Raw genomic sequence first — 19,525 nt, 5'->3', positions numbered from 1 at the left:
TGCAATGATTTTTGTTGTCAAGTTGTGGAGGTGCTGGTGTTGGCCTAGGGTAGACAAAGTTAAAAATCACATAACAACACCAGGTTATAGTCCAACAGGTTTATTTGGAAGCACTAGTTTTCGGACCGCTGCTCCTTCATCAGGTAGCTAGTAGAGCAGGAGCATAGGACACAGAATTTATAGCAAAAACATCATTATGTCATACACTGATGTAATGTATTGAACAAACCTAAATTGCTGTTAAGTCTTTCATCTTTTAGAATTGGCTGCAGGTTTCGATTCATTTATACGTAAATCCCAGAACATCTTTCAAGTCACATTCCCAAGATAACTGAAGGTTTTATAAAATTAAAGGTGACATCTCAGCTCAGACAATGCATTAAAGGTGTGAGGTTAGAGTCTATACGTATTCCAATCTTGAATCAAACTGTTTCTATTTCCAAAGTAGGAATTTATAAAACGTCGCATGGATTATAAAAAAAGAATGACTGCCTACAGATTGTGAGCTTTTTGAACAAAATCAAAAGTATCTGCTAATACAATTCTGTAAATGCAAATTCACTCCATAGACTTATATGTATGCATGTGAGGGAGAGTGTGTGTGCGTGCGCGCGCATATAGTCAAGTTCTGTACACATGTGGATGGCCTCAACCGGGACCTTGGGTTCATGTCACACTACAGGTCACCCCAGTACACTATAGTCTCACACACAGACAAGTAAGCATACTCACACACTCATGCTGACTCTCTCTCATACACATGCTCTCTCTAAGGCACACACATACCTCACATTCACACCCATGCGCACACGCTCTCACAGGCATATACACACTCACAACATACTCAATCAAGCATGCATACACATACACATACTCTCACTCACACTCTTGCACTGCCTCACATGCATACACGCACACACACACATATAAGTCTATGGGGTGAATTTGCATTTGCAGAATTATATTAGCAGATGCATTCTATTTTGTTCAAAAAGCACACAATCTGTAGGCAGTCTTTTTTTTTAATGTAATCCATGTGAAATTTTATACTTTGGAAATAGAAGTAGTCTGACTCAAGACTGGAATACATACATACTCTAACCTCATACCTTTAATGCTTTGTCTGAGTTGAGGTGTCACCTTTTTTTGTAAAACCTTATGTTATCTTGGGAATGTGACTTGAAAGAAGTTTTGGGATTTAAATATTAATGAATTGAAACCTGCAGCCCATTCTAAAAGATGAAAGACTTAACAGCAATCTATGTTTGTTCAATATATTGCATCAGTGTATGACACTGTGATATTTGCTATAAATTCTGTGTCCTATGATCCTACTCCACGAGCTTCCCGATGAAGGAGCAGTGCTTCGAAAGCTTGTACTTCCAAATAAAACTGTTGGACTATAACATAGTGCTGTGTGATTTTTAACTTCGATTGTCAAGTAACCAATCTGCAATCAGTTTCTACGTTCACACAGGCAAAACGGGACTTTGGACCAGGTACCTGAAGCACCTCAGACCTTTGGAAGTGTATCCCAGCAAGAAATAGATGACTGTAGAAGAGTTGGAAAGCAATTAGGCATTTTTAGAAAACATCCACAACATACTAATTTTTGTCTTTCAGTTTCCCGTTTCAGAAAAAGTCTCACTCATGGACAGTAGGACCAAGCACAGGGCATTTAGAAATTATGTGATTGCAATAATCAAGCAGGTAACAACATTTTGACTACTTTTCTGGAACCCAGTTCTAATCAGCATGTAAATAAAAAAAAAAGCATCTGAAGCCAGGTACAAAATTTTTTTTAGATTACATTACAGCGTGGAAACAGGCCTTTCGGCCCAACAAGTCCACACTGACCCACCGAAGCGCAACCCACCCATGCCCCTACATTTACCCCTTACCTAAAACTACGGGCAATTTAGCATGGCCAATTCACCTGACCTGCACATCTTTGGACTGTGGGAGGAAACCAGAGCACCCGGAGGAAACCCATGCAGACACAGGGAGAACATGCAAACTCCACACAGTCAGTCACCTGAGGCAGGAATTGAACCCGTGTCCCGGGCGCTGTAAGGCAGCAGTGCTAACCACTGTGCCACTGTGCCACCCACAAATGAGCACAGTACGTACCTCAACTCACTATGCATTTGAGTTCCTTGTGTGTAACTCTGGGAGAAAGTGGATTTTTTTTTGGTATTTATTGCTGGTTAGAATCGGGCCTCATACTGTTTCTTAACATATTGAATGTTTTGAATGATTAATAAACAGTATTATAGTGGAATGATTAAAATAAGATTACCTGAAAATTTGCAAGAATTTGAATATGAACACAATATATGATAAAGTGATATAAGTCTTTGTTATATTGATCTGGACAAATTACAGTGCAAAACCTTAACATGTAGCGTTCTTGCAATTATTTACATCTATAATTAATCGTTATCAATAACTTCTATATATTTAATGCAGTGTAATTAATAATTTAAAACTTATGAAGTAGCTTAATTATTTAGGTGGGTTGGTCTGGTCTGAATTTGTCACTGTGGTGTCCTCCTGGCATAATCATTTGTAAATATGTTCATTCTTGAGATGGAATTATTGCTGGCCAGGCAAACATTTATTGCCGAACCTTGGTTGGTCTTAAGAAAGTGCTCATCCTCACTTTGGACAGTTGTGATCTATGCAATGAAGATAATCCAATAATGCTATGAGGTAGGAAGTTCTAGGCTTTTGACTCAGTGACAATGAAGGAATGGAGTGTTACTGCAGGACAAGTCAGATTCCATAATGAAATTTGGCTGGATAAATCATATAACACACTTCTGTTTCATTTTCATTTCATTCCATTCCATGGTCATCTTTAACTTAAACGTAAACACATAAGGTCGCAGATTTAATTTTAACAATAGAACAGAGGTTTCTTACACAAGAGAATAAATAAATAAAGCAAACTAAGCTATCCAAATATAACAAATCTTGAAAAATTTCCAAATACAAAGAAAGACCCATCTAATTCCTGACATCATTCATGTTAGAGTTACTCAAGATTCCAAATAAAGTTTTCTTCTCCATCAAATCTGAATGTTTAACTTGACTATTTATTCTTAGTCCCAATCCCATGAGTTGCAAGGCCATTTCCTTTGATTACAACCATGACTGATGGTTTAGGCTTTGTTAGTCCTTTAATAATCTGCAAAGTTCCAAATAAACATTCCTGATCTGGAAGTTTTTGGAAACTATACATTTTATACTGAGGTAATATATACTGTTAACTGAAAGCTTTTTACTAAAAATAAATTTTAAAAGTGCTCATCCTAGCTTCTGCTAAGCAAATTGATTAACATGTTTCCCCCCTCATCGTAAAAACCCACATTATAAACAAATTTCGTCAAATCTTCCTTCAGAGTGCTTCAGTCATCTATTCTCTTCTGTACTGGTTTCAAAACATAGTCTGAAGAAACTAACCTAACCTAGTTAGTTTAAATTTAAACCCTCCAAAAACCAAGTTAAATAGAGTCATAGAGTCCTACAACACGAGACAGGCTCTTTCGCCCAAACTGGTCCATGCCGACCAAAATGTCCTTCAACACTAACCCTATTTCCCTGCACTTGGCCCATATCCTTCTAATCCTTTCCTGTCTATGTATTTAAAGAAATGCTTTTTAAATGTTGTTAATGTACCTGCCTCTAGTGACATACTTCTAAACGCGTTCACTTTAACTCTGTAGGTATATGCATTAATGCAGCTATAAATATAAACGATCAAAGGCAGGTTAGAATATGTTGGGATAACAAGCGTATAAATACTGTGTGATACTGAGTTCTTCATACTGCCAGAATTGTTTGGCCACAATTTTATGCTCCCCCATGAGCAATATAGCTAGGATAAAGTAAATGTTTGAGCCACCACAGCAGCACCATGCCAATTGTCTGCCTCCACTCATGCATGTGGACATCTTAACTGTGGTGAGGGAAATTGTTACCTACCGAAGGACCAACTCTCCCAACAGATGAGATTTAGCCAGAGCAGAGAAGTCCGTGGTACAGTGTTGCTGGGCTGGTGACGGGCTTCATGTCCCCGACTGGATATCCTGCGTCTATCAGAGGGATCCCAAAAATATTGCCTCCCTCTCTCTCCCACTGTCTTTCCTCCCAATCCTGCATGCTATCATTCATGACCTCCTACTTCCAATGTCTCTTCAGCTTTGAGGCCCAACATAGTCTCAGCCTTGGCCACTAGTAGCGCTGCTGGAACCAAACGGCCACTCGCACTTTGAGTGACAGCTGCAATCTGAGGAAGGATCTTGAATCAAATTGGATAGGATCTCATCTTGATGCAATTAAAAGTCAGACAGATTTTAAATAGCTGCCCAACTCCCTCTATGTAAAATTCAACCTCAGAGTTAATTGAAGCGGAAGTTGTATTTTGAAGTTTGATTAAGTTATTCCAATAGAAGATCAATAACATCTCAAATAATGTTTCTTTCATTTAAATTAGCTAATATCTGTATAACTTGATTATGTTTTTGTACGTCATTCAGTTAAGATTTTTATCACTAATATTTCTAATGTGTTTGGCATGCTACAGAGTGTTGCGACAGATACAGGTCTACTAGTCATTGATCAGGTTCAATACATTGATACACCATCATGGGAACTTATCTTGCAAATGCGTGCTAGTCTTCCTTTGTTCATGGTTATGGCGCTGAGACCATTTACTGTAGAAAAGCCACCCTGTCAAGCTGCTATAATGGTCATGAGGAGCCAAAGAACTCTCTATGTCAAGCTTTCAGGCTTGGATCCAAGTATAATCCGTCCACTTGCCTGCCAGATCCTTGGAGTCATTAGCATTCCACGAGAGCTGGAGACGTAAGTACAAAGTCTAACTGTGGTATATAAATTTCACAATATAAATATTCACATAAAGTGATTCTCAAAATCAGATAGAATCTGTTAATCAACATTTACAGCATCAACTTGTTTGTCTTCAAGGTTTAATGAAAGTGTAAAAATTTCATAATGCCCTTTACTATCACTAATTTAATATCTCCGGCAGGCCAGATCCAGTGGGCTCAGGTTTGATCCTGTTGGAGGAAAGGAGAATGGGGCCGGCTGTGTCAGTGGGGAGGGTACGGGTTGGGGGGTCATGCCCAAGGCTGGGGGTGGCCATCAGGTCCCGGGGTAGGGGTGGCAGAGTGCCATATCTAGTCTCTGAATGGAAAGGGTTAGGTAACAGGGATGATGTTTTGGGAACTCGCTCTCAGGCTGGGGGTGTCAGGTCCAGGAGTGTGATTGTGTTTGGTCAAGGTGTGGATGTGGAGTGGGGAGAGGAATTGGTATCGAGTGCCAGGCTGGGTATTTTGAGCACTGTGAGATAGGGCCAGGGAATGGGGGTTTGTTTCATGTTCCAGGAGTCTGGGTGTGTAAGGGGTCTATTAGTTTCAGGGTTATGAGTGAGATCTGTTAAACAGTTACTCAGGAGTCGGACTATGCATTTAATAGCCTGACCTTTCCTAAGTAACCATTTTGCTTAATTTTATAAGAACCATCCAAAGTCTCTAGTTTTCATGGAGATTTTCACAGGGTTCCAGGCTTAGTGGAATTGCCATCAGATAATTCAGTTTCCCAGGCAATTCCTTGGAAGTCTGCCACAATGAAATTCTACAGGGTCTCTGTGCACAACTCTCATATGCTTGTATAATGTCTGGCCAGCATAAAATCTGTCCCAGTGGATTACTCAGTCTATCTTGGGAGCTGATGCCTGCTGAACAGATCATCAACTAGTTTGAGTGGTGAACAACATCGCAAAGTGTAGGTATCCAAGAGGAAGAAGATCAATGTCTCAGCCCTAAAGGGGTCTGATGAAGAGTGGAATCACGGTGCTGATTACAGCAAACCTGGAAAATCTTCATGCATCCTGAAATATGTGACCACCTAGAAGAAAAGCAAACAAGCTTCATTGCAAACCAGAACAACTCAAACTCCCCAGACAATACTGGCGTTCTAAGGAAGGGTCGCTGGACCCAAAATATTAATTCTGATTTCTCTGCACATGTACTGCCTGACCTGCTGAGCCTTTCCAGCAATTTCTGTTTTTGTCACCTGTCAAGAGCTGGCTCAAGGCTGACATTCAAAGACAAGTCAGAAAGATAACAGGCATGAGTTGGAAGAGAATGCCCATCCAATAATGAGATGACCATCAAATTATGCTAAGCTTTTTGAAGTCACCAGGGCAATCTATAGACCAATGTCAAATGGACAAAATTCCTTTGGTTCATACAATTGTGTCTCTCTTCTTCAAGCTAACCATACTATCACTAATCCTAAAAAGAACATTTTCAACAATTCCTCAATTGTGAATCCATCTTCCTCAAACCACCATTTTATCTATGGCTGTATGTCTCATGTGTGGGAATTTATTTTTAAAAAGTTTCAATTAGTAGAATTATACATTTACCTGTGACTACAAAATATTTATTTGTAATAAACAGCAGAAATCTAGTCAGTGTTTTCTATTCACCCGATTCCATCAAACAGATAAACTTGTGTACTTTGATTAAGTTATTTATTTTTATGTGAGCCCAAGAGTAGTGGGGCTGAATAATCAACCCACTTTTCAAGTTGGTTGGGAACAGAGGTTGTGTTGACACTATATAAAAAAATAGTTTTGGCCTCAGTGGAGTAGTATTGTGTCCAGTCTGGGCACCATTTTTAGGATAGATGAAAGTGCAGAAACAATTTAATATTGTTCCAGAGATGAGGAATTTCAGTTATGAAGATAGATTTGAGAAACTAGGAATTTTCAAATCTTGAGGGGTCGAGACAGAATAGATAGAGAGGTAAAGGATCGAGAAGTAAAGGGCACAGGTTTAAAGTAATTGATGAAAAAAAAACAAAAGCAATGTGAAAACAATCTGTCATTTGGAACTGGGTGGAGGCAGGTTCAATTGATCAAAGACTGTTATTTGAAAAAGAACAATGTGTAAGATTGTATGTGCAGACACAAGGCCAAAAAGCTTCCTTCTAAACATGACAATGCTGTGACTTAAAGCCAGTCAAACAGCTCAGAGGGAGAGTAGGAGAAGGGCTCATAGCAAGCGGTCATAGCTAGCCAAGGTGCTAGGGACAATTCTCCAACCTGAATCTCATGATGACCAACATTTGGAATGTCTGTGCTGCACTAAGGCAATCCTCACTGGAATCTGCCAACTGATGCAGCAACAACTACAATCTCAAAGTAGGACAAGGATTGCAAGGTGACCCTGACCATGAACCATGATGCATCTGGCTCCCCTTACGTTACCCCTTGCAGCCAGATGTAGTAGTGATGCATCGTAGCTACAGTGCACAGTTACATAATGTGTAAAGGCTTTCAATACATTGAATGCTAACTTAATTTTATTTTCTCCTGTAAAAAGATGCAGAGTGAGCAAATTCATTGGTGTGCACATGCCTGTTACAGACCTGTGTCGGAATTTCATGCCTTTAGGGTGCAGCTGCATGTGGGAACATAGGCAATGTGTCATGTAGATCATCCTGTGGCAGCTTACAGAAGCTAAATGAGTGGTTTCTGGGCAACAGAGCTACTTATTGATGACATGACTCATGATTGCAATTTGCAACCCATCAAAGTGTAGAGAAGGCATATAATGAGAGCCATGGTGTCCACCAGAAACAGCAAACCATGAATGAGCTAAAGCAACTATTCTGCTACTTTTCCTGCTCTAGGAAACCCTGTGGAACTCAGCCGATTGGATGCCAAGACTTTGCAGTCTACTACTCACTGCACAATTTCACTATCATAAACAAAACAAACCCTCAGCAAAACTACAGTGACACTAAATTGGAGGTGTAGTGGACAGCGAAGAAGGTTACCTCAGATTCCCATGGGATCTTGATCAGATGAGCCAATGGGCTGAGGAGTGGCAGATGGAGTTTAATTTAGATAAATGCGAGTTGCTGCATTTTGGGAAAGCAAATCTTAGCAGAACTTATACACTTAATGCTAAGGTCCTAGGGAGTGTTGCTGAACAGAGACCTTGGAGTGCACATTCATAGCTCTTTGAATGTAGAGTCACAGGTAGATAGGATAGTGAAGAAGGTGTTTGGTATGCTTTCTTTTATTGGTCAGAGTATTGAGTACAGGAGTTGGGAGGTCATGTTGTGGCTGTACAGGATGTTGGTTAGGCCACTTTTGGAATATTGCATGCAATTCTGGTCTCCTTCCTATTGGAAAGATGTTGTGAAATCTGAAAGGGTTCGGAAAAGATTTACAAGGATGTTGCCAGGGTTGGAGGATTTGAGCTATAGGGAGAGGCTAATTAGGTTGGTTCTGTTTTCCCTGGAGCTTTGAAGGCTGAGAGGTGACCACGTAGACGTTTATAAAATCATGAGGGGCATGGATAGGGTGAATAGTCCAGAACGAGAGAGCATAGGTTTAGGGTGAGAGGGGGAAGATATAAAAGGGACCTAAGGGGCAGTATTTTCATGCAAAGGTGCATGTATGGAATCAGCTGCCAGAGAAAGTGGTGGAGGCTGGTACAATGGCAACATTTAAAAGGCATCTGGATGGATCTATGAATAGGAAGGGTTTAGAGGTGCTGGCAAATGGGACTAGATTAGGTTGGGATATCTCATCAATATGGACGATTTGGACAAAGGGTCTGTTTCCTTGCTATACATCTCTATGATTCTATGAGGCAAGAAGCTGAAGTGCATGAGACAGAACAGGAAACAAAAGAGACCCGTCGCCTAGATAATTTTTTAACCAGAGCATTAAACAGTATCACCAGTAACCTCAATCCCAATTCCCAATTTACCAATTGTCCCAAAACTTACCTTCTCTCTCTCTTAAGATAATTTCCATCAGTGAGTTTGAGAGCATGAGTCAAAGCATATGCATATATATGTTTAGTGATTGATAGAGATAATTGTGGTGACTTGATCAGAGGTGTACTTGATAAGATTAGGCATTTAAAAGATACTTCCATTGACCTTGGCATCTAACCCATGCCAAAGAGCAAAGACTATTTTGTATCCAAAAGCAGATCTTAACACATTTCTGTTCCACGAAACAGTATATGAAAATGTCAGTCTCAAAGATGAGCTAAATCATGAAGTCAGCTTAAATCGACAAGATTCTGACCCAGAATTAAGCATGCTGCTAACCAAATCAAGCTTACACTTAACTTGCAGTGTAATTCATGCTGTGAAGTAGATGGAGAAAATGTTACTTTTAATTTCCATAGCACTCCTTACTGCAGGAAATTATCCAAACACTTTATTTAAGGAGAAAGTTGTGGTGATGGCTGGCAAAGTCAAATGGCATTGTTGATAGCAAAGACCGAAGGCAAGATTAATGGAGCAGGCTCTAAGGAGCTTTTTGGAAAGTTAGGAAGGATGAGCAAACATGGAAATATTTAGCAAAGATTTCTAGAGAACAGGGGGGAAAAAACTGATTGAATGAGTGACCTCTGTGGTGTCTTGTGGAAACCAAGGAGTAGCCTAAGATTAACAATATAAAGATTAAATGCCCTTGAATAAAACAGAAGCAGATTTCTAACATAAAGCTTGTAACAGCCATAATAACTCATGGATGCTCATTTCCATATGCCACTCACCCCACTCCTCATGGCATAGTTAAAGCATCTGAAAAGCACAAAAGTCCCAGTACACAGTTAGGATGGTGCTGAAGAGAGTAGCACCATTACTTATTTTCAAATACAGCCCATTTGGCTTCCAGACTTTCACATGGTGCTTTAATGCAGAGTGAAACAAAGCAATGGATATTTTGAAAGTTAGGACTTTTGAAGTCAACTGACAGGAACATGGATTCCAGTGCAAATTAAATATGTTGTGGGTAGTTTAAGATAAATGGACCAGACCAGACCTCCCCAACATCTCTCCTCCACTTCCCCCCCCCCCCCCCCCCCCCCCCGCCAACCTCCCGAGACACATGCAGCAGCTTCCCCAGACAGAGAGAGAAGCAGCCAGGAGAGATTCACTGCCTTCCAACCCTGCTGAGACTCCAGCAACAACTGCAAAAGGCTGGCTAAAAATCCAGAATCAGTGAGATCTTGATCACACCTACTGAAGCTGCTTCTATTGTTCCAACTTTTAAAATCCTCAAGGCGTCACAAGTTGTTTAGCAACTCACAGACTTCTTTGCACTTGTCCCTCAATTTGTCTCTAAAAGAAACAAGGATAGAACACTCATCTTAAAGCTATAATATTATCACACACTTGTGCCACTGGGGAATTTAAGCAGCTGTGTAGCCATTTAAAAGGCTCCACACATGCCAACTGGTGTGCAAAAGTGTTGATGTCTGGTTCTAAGAGCTATTGCCATGCACAGACCTCAAAGAGCCACACAATAGCAGGAAAAATTACAGGTAATACATGTTGTGACTTGTGGATTATAGGCATGGACAGATTAACTAAAGGTTTATTGGAGAAGTCAAACCTTGAAATTGTGAAGACATGGAGTAGAGTTTCAGCAGCATTGAAATGACAAAGGCAACAGCAAAGAAAGTGCAGCTTAATATGCTAATACTAGTGTCATCAATGCTCCCATTCCTGCATTTTACCAAGCACTATGTTGATTGCCTCTCTTGTAAAATAAATGCCTATTGCAAAATCCAGAAATCCTTCACTGGTTGCTGGCACATAATAAGTTAAAAATCACACAATACTAGATTATAGTCCAACAGGTTTAATTGGACTATAACCTGGTGTTGTGTGATTTTTAACTTTGTACACCCCAGTCCAACACTGGCATTTAATAATGTGGGTCTATTGTTTCCATTGAGAAAAGTATCCAAAGTGCTTAAACGTTAGGCAAAATGTTCATCAAATCATAATTTGCTACTTTGCAGGTCCTATATAAATAGAAAGCAGTATTGAAAATATGTATAATTACTTATTTTGTAACAAACTATTATATTCCTTGCATGGGCTTTCTTTACTTTGCCAGGTTACTGACAGAACGCAGCTATGGCGTACCGTACTACTGTGAAGAAATACTTAGAAGTCTCTATTATAGTGATCTCATACTCCTGGAACCATTAGATGAGGATGACGATGATGAAAGTGATGCTGTATTTGCTTACAGTAGAAAGAAGATCACTGTTTCTTCTGATTCAGTTTTGCAAAGGGAAAACAGAAAAAAAAGCAAGTCTGTAGGGTACATCAAATAGGTCTTGCAGCATAGAAAGGGGCTGTTTGTTTTGTTGTGCCCATGCCAGATGGTGGAGAGAGCTGTTCAATTTAGCTACACATCACCATGTTTTGTCCCCTAACCCTGAAAAATTAGTGTTTTTTTCCAAGTACATTGCAATTTGCCTTTTAAGAGTTCCTACAATAATGCTTCCCTCACCATTCAAGATGTGTATTCCTGAGTTTGCCAACCCTCTTTGAGAAAATCCATATCTTAGATCCCTTCTAGTTTTGTTAGTTTGGAAATTGATTGTTACAATTTCACCATTTGACAAACCAAAACATCATAGGTAGATTTATATCATTTTTAATACCTAAATTGAATAGCATGCTATTCAGTCTCCTGCAGCTTTCTCTGCTCTAATGAGAAAAATCCAAGCTTCTCCAATATACCCACATGTTACAACAAGTGCAAAGAGTGAAAAAGCTTCAGTTTGGCTTGTTTGGTCACACTCTAGCCTCCGACTTGGAGCTTTTGAGGGTTCAACCTGCTATAGGAATTGAATAGATAAGATAGGCTGGTTCTCCACTCCAGCAGTTATAGAGATCTGCTGTAGCTGAAATCATATTATTTGGAGTTATTAAACTGAGTTCTTTCCACCTTTTCAACGCATGTGTTAAGCATACAGAATAGACAATACTAAAACATACACTTTAAGTATGGTAAAGGTTCATCTCTGGGCTCATCTTTGATCCAGACTTGATATTGCAGTGTCAGTTTTTATGCAAAAATAGAGATCAGAGTGTTACAACCGTTCTTATTTAAAAGTTTATGAGCTATTTTTCACAATAGTAAGATTAAAAAGTATTTATGGATATTTACGTGCAAATAATAGGATTTGCAATAATAGGAATTATCGGAGAATTAACACCTGACAGTTTGAAAGTTTAAGTTTTAAAAGTAATCTGGTCTTGATGTATTCTAAACAACATGTATCTATTCTAAACAACATTTCTAAACCTCGCTCATTGGATTTTTCCACATTCTCATTGAGCAGAATCTTGCAGAGACAGCAGAGCCTAACATTTGGGAGTCCTCTCATTTCCACAAGTGGTCAGACTTAGGGTCTCACTTTGTTTTCAGAAGCCAATTAAGTACCTGCCACCAGGGCTACCCGCATACTAAGGATGATGTCCCATTTGCCAAAACCACATTTCCAGAACTATAAATGATAGTCATTTCACCTTGAAGACATTTTGGTGGTGTTTGGGAACAAGATAGGTAGCCCATGGAGCGGAAGGCCCAGAGAGGGACCCAAATGGTCTCTGAGGGCAGACCATGCCATTGCTGTGGGGACAGCCATTGCCTCAGGGATAATTCCACTACTGTCCCCCGAGTCCTGAAATAAGAAGGTATTTGATCCGGAAGCCTCTGGGACATGAGTATAATTCATCTGGTTGTTTCCCTGAGCAGTGGCAGGCTCACCCCTTCTATTGTTGGTAAAATTCTCTTTGGGGTGTGAAGAGAGCCCAATTTGGCTACTTAAGTGGTTTCACCAAGAAGCCTTTCCTGTTACAAGCAGAACAGCATATTAATGGGAAGATGTCAGACACGACCTTCAGACTGCCACCCGCTGATACCCTCCTGCCATCTAGTGCATTGCCATGAGGCCCAAAAGAACTTGCTTTACAGTTGTAGAGTCATTATGTCAGAGAAGGAGGTATGTCCCACACAGAATCCATGTCAATTCCCTATACAGCATTAATCAGTTTCAATACCCCCATTCTATTCCAATGGCTCAACAACTTTATTTCACTCAAGTACTGGTCTAAATTCATTTTGAAGTCATTATCACCTCCACTTCATCCACTGTCATAGTTAAGGATTCCCAGGACATTATTGCTTTCTTGTGTTGATGTATGCCCATATTCATGAGTCTTATTCAAGGTAGACATTGTTACAATACAGGGTAAACTCTCCTGCTTAAGTCAAACCAGCAACACAGAAAAGATTTGTCACATGCAGTAATCTGTGAAAATTTGAGAAGCCAAAAACTATTTAAAGTAAAAATTAACAACTTTATTTCTTAAAGTATAACAGAGAATAATTAACTAACAACAATTCACAACTCCTTCCTCTAACCTATCTTTTACCTTCCCCTTCTACAACACTAGTCTGATAAAACCCCACCAATTAAGATTTACCAAAACTTAAAGTTTTCAAAATCAGCCAGCTGTCAAATCTTCTAATTGGAGCTTCCTATGTCTTCCTTTCTTCTTCTTAGGGATTATGCATCACAGACCATGTATCAGTAAAGGTACCTTTAAGAGAGCTATTTTTTGGGCAGTCTCTACATCTGCTGGTGGTGTGGCAGTTCTCCTCCCAACTGTTCAGTTTTCCCCAGTCTTATATCCCCAAAGCATCGGATTGTGTCATTGGCTTTTAAGGTTGTCAGTATAATAAATTCAAACTGGATTGGAGTTTGGTATTTTTCAGGGTATAATTTAAACCAAATCGCCAAATTCAAATCTGGTTTGTCATTTCCAGGCAACCAGCTAATCTAGCTTTCCACCAGGTGTTACATTGTATGCGTTTACAGAACACTTGGTTCTGTCAGGTAGTTCTGCTAGCTTTTAACTCTCTTAAAGATACAGTACACTCACATCTTCATAACATTGTGCAGAAGGCTAGGTCATGCTCTGTCTTCAAACTTAGGTTTCTTTCGAACGTGGGGCAAAATCCTACAGGGGTGTGGTCCTGGAAAAACACAGCAGGTCAGGCAGCATCCGGAGCAGGAAAATCGATATTTTGGGCAAAAACCCTACATCCTGCTCCACACTCTTTAATCTTCAGCATCTGCAGTACTCACTTTCACCTAAAATCCTACAGGGGTCTTACATGGGCAAGATGTTTGGCAGAATCATGTGACAAATGCCAATCTTAATGTCATACCATGTTTTATGATTTTCACAAGTGAACTGTTTACATACTCTTATAGCACTCATGCTGTGAGTATAGCTGAATGCTCACAGTATCCCTGCCTTGCCTTGCCTTTTTGTGCTTTCCACCCTGAACCAGAGATACCAGGCTCATACTACAACTTTCTTACCTTGCCATTTAAAAACACGTGAACCATGTGAATAAGGCACAAGAGTAAGGTATAGGTCATTCTGATATAATGTGTGTTTTGTTAATGCACGTTCACTGTAATGCGATTGCCAAATTTGTGACACTGTTCCTAAAGCGCAAACTTTTAAAATGTGTATTAGTTATAATGCTATTCTGGTTCCATTAGTTTAAATTTGTGTGATTTCCCTATTACACGAGATTTCCTAAGAATGGAACTACCGCATTATAGCAGAACCAACTGTGTTAACAGTCTCACCATCATTCAATTCAATTTTAACCTCACCCCTGCTTACCCTAATCATCTTTCATGCCTTGATAATCAAGAATCTATCTACCTCTACTTTAAAATTATTTAAAGATTCTACATTCACTGCTTTGTGAGGAAGGGAATTCCAAAAACTTATAAATATTATTTTCTTGTCTTTGTCTTAAATGGGTGACCCTTTTTTTCTAAACTATGACCCCTAGTTTTGGATTCTCCCAAAAGAGAAAACATCCTTTCAACATTCACCTGATGAAGTCCTTTCAGGTTTTATATGTGTCACTTAAGTAACCTGTGATTCTTCTAAACTTCAGAGGATATAGGGCTAGCCTGTTTTGCCTTTCCTCTTAAGGCAATCCTCTCATTCTGGGTATTAGTTCAGTAAACTCTGAACACTAGCGTATCAACATCCTTCCATAGATATGGTGACCGGTATTCCACAAAGAACTCCAGATTGGGTCTCCCCAGTGCCCTGTAGAACTAAAGTAAATCCTTCCTATTTTTGCATTCAACTCCCTTTGTAATAAAACATTACATTGTTAATTTTCCTAATTACATGCTGTATCTGAATTCTAATCTTCTACGATTCATACACTAGGACACAGATCTCTCTGCATCTCAGAACTTTGCAATGTCATATCATATACATTAAACAATAAGCTTTTTTATTCTTTCTGCCAAAATTGCAACTACACACATTTCCACATTTGCCAGAATGTTGCATATCTATAGCCTTTGTAGCCTCTTTACGTTCTCTTTGTAACTTACTATCTTTGTGACATCAGCAAATGTAGCTACCATATCTTCAATCCCTTCACTCAAATAATTTATATAAATTATAAAAACTTGAGACCCCAGCACCAAGCTCTGGTACACAATTCATGGCATCCTGTCAGCATAAAAATGTCCCATTTATTCCTACTCTCTGCTTCCTGTTAGCAAGCCAATTTGTTATCTCCTACAATCATTAGCTTTTATTTTTCTGCAATTACCTTTGATGTGATATCTTATCAAATGCCTTCTGGAAATCTAAATATATTACATCCATTGGTTCCCCTTTTTAAAGGACCAATTATTTCCGAGAGCTCAATAAATTAGTTAGACGTGATTTCCCATCTGAAAAGCCCATGTTAGCCACACCTGGAACCTTTCCAAATGCCTTGTAATAATATCTGTAATATTACCTTTACGGTTCCCTATGATGATGTTAAACTGATTAGCTTTTAGTCTCCTGCTTTCTGCCTCCTGTTTTGTGGAAAGGAGTTACATTAGCTTTCTTCCAATCTAATGAATTTCCCCTGAAACAAAGAGTTTTGCAAAATTAAAACTAATGCATCAACTATCTCACTTGCTATTTCTCTTAAAACCCAAGAATGAAACCCATCAGGGCCTGAGGACTTGTTTAGCACAGCTACAAAGCCAGAAAGCTTGTCTTGGTTCTCAAAAATCTTCACTCAAATCTCAGGCGATAGCTTTTGCCCAAGGATTCTCGGTATTTTAAGTCAAAATTAGCCTTCGAAATCTGATTGACTCCAGACCCTCCTCAGGATGGTTAAACTCAGAACACTCTCCTCAAAAGGGGTTAGTAACTGAATGTTGGGTAACCTACCACCTGTCTTGAGTATGTCTAATCTATTGTGCTCCATTTCCCTCCTGGATTGAGAGAAAGATTGGTATTACAGAACATGGAAGTGGATAATATAGCCAATACAATTAATGCAGGTACTGAGGTGTCCTGAACAAAGTTAGTAAATGATGCAGAAAACATGTAGTTAGTGGTATTGGCGGTTGGAGTGGGTGAGACCAAATGGGGAAGACTAAGAGGCAATAATGAGAGTGGTAGAGCTTAAACCTTGATGGGAGATATATAGTAACAAGGATAGACTGAGTGTGATGTATTGGAGGGAAGATTGTGGAAATTACCCTGGCAGAGTAGGAAGGTCATTGACCATCTGCCTTTCGTACTGGACATTCCTCCAGATAGGTGAGACTGCTTTAACTGGGTAACAACCTCAGACAAAGCTGACATGGTCTGGTGTTGTGGCCTCTACTACTGGTCCTAGGAGAAGGAGAAAGTCTCATGTCAGCAACACCCCATCTGGCAAGACATCCACAACTATTATTTCTGGGGTAAAAATCAACAAACAGACAGGGCAACTCCAGACTGACAGTCCTTACCTGACTGCACAACAGGCTTTTAAAGATGACACCAGTACAAGGGATGCTAATCTTTTGGCAATATCCACCGAGTGGGAATAATGCAGGCTAAGATGGAGTGCAGTGGAGTGGAGGTTGGGGGGTGGGGGGCGGGGGGGGGGGGGGGGGGGGGGGGAGGTGTGGGAGTGCAGTGGGAGGTGGGGGTTTATGGACATAGAATTCAGAAATGAGAGACACTGTCGGGGTCTTGGTAGGTATGACCAGAGAACTCGCTAGGCCTCATGGTGACAAATCTTCCAAACAACTTGATGCAACCCAGACCTATCTTAAAAGATATAAGACTCAGTCATTTTCTATTACATATTAGGCCTAATTAAGGTGAAGTAGTAGCCTAGTAGTATCATAAAACTGTTCATTCAAACTCCCAGGTAATATTCTGGGGGCTGGGATTGAATTCCACTACAGCAGTTTATGGAATTTGACTTCAATAAAAATCTGGAATTATGAGTCTAATGATGACCATAAATCCATGTTGAATATTGGAAATACCCATCTGATTTACTACTTTTCTTTCGGGAAGGAAACTGCCATCTTACCTCATCTGGATTATATGTGACTCCAGACCCACAGTAATGGTGTTGACTCTTAAACTGCCCTCTGCAAAGGGCAATAAATGTTGGACAGCCAGTGATGCCCTCATCCTGTGAACGAATAAAAGAAATTCAGAGATATACCAGGCTCTAATCTTGCTATTACATTATTGAAAGACCATATCATGAATTCTAAACCCCATGTCTGTTCGATATGCTTCTCTTTGATCTCGGCAGATTGTGTCTTATCACATGGCTAGACGTTAGTCTTCTGCCTAGCTCTCCATGTGTTTTTGTTTTCTGCTCATCTCTGCCCATGTTGTGCTATATGTAGCTGGTAAGGAGCAGCTTTGTGCTGTTATCACAAGGTTGTTTCAAAATCTGAAAGCCCTGACATAATGTCCCTCTCACGCTCTTCTCTTCTGCTGTAAACATTAATCACAATTTATATTCATTATCAAATGAGTCATCTAGTTTAATTCTTTGTATGATATCTACTGTACATTTTCTCCTTCTCACACCCATCCCAAGTCTTTGATGACCCCTTCTCATTGCCTGACTCCCTTCTGTGTATTCGTGGGCTTCAGTACAAGATCACAGTATAAGTCCCTGAATTGCCACTCCTGCTGAAATCATTGACATTTTTAGACTTCTGCTGCCACATCATCTGACCCATGCAGGTCAAATTCAGGTACAGCAATCATCTTATGCCGAAATCTTTTGCCATTGTTTTGGATTGAATCCTTTGTTAACATTTCTTTGCAATTGCATTTATTCCAATTGATGGATTGTTTCGTCTTTAAAATATTGCTCACTTTTCCTTTTCATGCTGCTTTCCATCTTGTTGCATATGCTCCATCAGCTCCCAACATTCCAAAATGTAATTTCCTTTGTAAGCCATTGCAAACTTAAAACTATTGAGCAGAGGTACCACTAAATCTATGCCCATTATTTACAAGTGACAAGAATCGGGGAAATACATTTAAATTCCCAATGAATAGCTTGTAGTAGAGAGAAAGGATACAGTGTTATTTCTCTGCATTTCAAAGACACAGTATTTTAGTGTGGTTGTTTTCTAAGTATTTTGTTCACAATTTGTGTTTTCAATTTTCAAAGGCAAGTTATTAAATGTTTCTGGTGTGGAAGGGCAAAAATGCCGCAAAGTAATAACACTAGACCGAAAAGCTGCCGCTGAAAATCAACAGTTTATATGTACAATAGGAGAAACAGTAAATCTACAGGAAATTACAATTCCGCTTACACTTAAAGGTGGGACTACAATTAAAGTTAGCTTAAAATTGGCATTTTCATGTTAGTTGCTATAGTTGGTATGAAAACGGAAGACCAAGTTTTAGCATTAACTTCTCTTACATTATATACATGAATACATTTAATAGTGATTTGTTTCTATGTTTAAAAATGCAACAATAATATTTATTGATGATAAATGCAAAAAATTATAAGAATGATTAATAACATTAGAGCATTTTGCTTATTTCCATTTTTAAACCACTTGCCCTTCATTCCTTAGTAAAAACATAGATGTTGCTAAATGCCTATCCAAGATTTCTAGGAATTGTAAGAGATCCTAAGCTAGTTATTTTGCTATTTTAAAGTTTATCTTTGGAGAGACTTTTGAACTCTGTTAGATATGAAGTACTCCAGCTCTACTTCATTTTCCCTTCAGTGGGTGGAAGTCAAATTCAGGGACACATCATGTTGTGAATTTTGCAACATTACCATGTTCACGTACTAGTAATTCTGTGACTCACTATGGGAAAATTTGGAGAATAATTAATTGAAGTAATAACATTGTTTTTTGCACAAACATGAGCACAGTTCAACATCCTTAATGCGAAACATATGATTTTTATTACTCCAATTATTATTAATAATCTTTCATTTATGGATGAGCCACATTGATAAATCATTCTTGAATAAAATAAAATGAAATATCATGACTGGGATGGAGAATCTTTTCCTGATGGGGACTGATGACAAATCAAAACAAAATCGCACACAGTGAAAAAACAGCTTAATTTGATTTTTAAGAGACAAAACTGAAATATTAAACTCACCTGCTGTTTTAATGAGTTGTCAGAGAGTCAACACTGAGGGAACACTGCACTATTAGTGAGTCAGTTCTGAGATAGTGTCTATGCTGTCAGAGGGTCAGTAATAAGGGAGCACAACACTGCCAGTTGTGTCATCTTTTGGACAAAACATTAAAGA

The 19,525-nt window shown here is 39.2% G+C and overlaps 1 protein-coding gene across 1 annotated transcript in view; it reads left to right on the top strand.

The window, feature by feature from the left end:
• Positions 1-19,525, top strand: part of LOC140482271 (adenylate cyclase type 10-like) — a 112,858-nt gene that overhangs the window by 75,698 nt on the left and 17,635 nt on the right. The window contains exons 15-18 of the mRNA XM_072579462.1: positions 1,624-1,710; positions 4,589-4,869; positions 10,973-11,169; positions 18,410-18,562. Of these exons, the coding sequence (XP_072435563.1) occupies positions 1,624-1,710; positions 4,589-4,869; positions 10,973-11,169; positions 18,410-18,562 (718 nt within the window). The remainder of the gene's footprint in view (positions 1-1,623; positions 1,711-4,588; positions 4,870-10,972; positions 11,170-18,409; positions 18,563-19,525) is intronic.

Source organism: Chiloscyllium punctatum, chromosome 10 (assembly GCF_047496795.1).
Source record: "Chiloscyllium punctatum isolate Juve2018m chromosome 10, sChiPun1.3, whole genome shotgun sequence".
NCBI classification, from domain to species: domain Eukaryota; kingdom Metazoa; phylum Chordata; class Chondrichthyes; order Orectolobiformes; family Hemiscylliidae; genus Chiloscyllium; species Chiloscyllium punctatum.
Note: the sequence above shows the minus strand (reverse complement) of the source record. Positions and strands in the feature narration are given on the sequence as shown.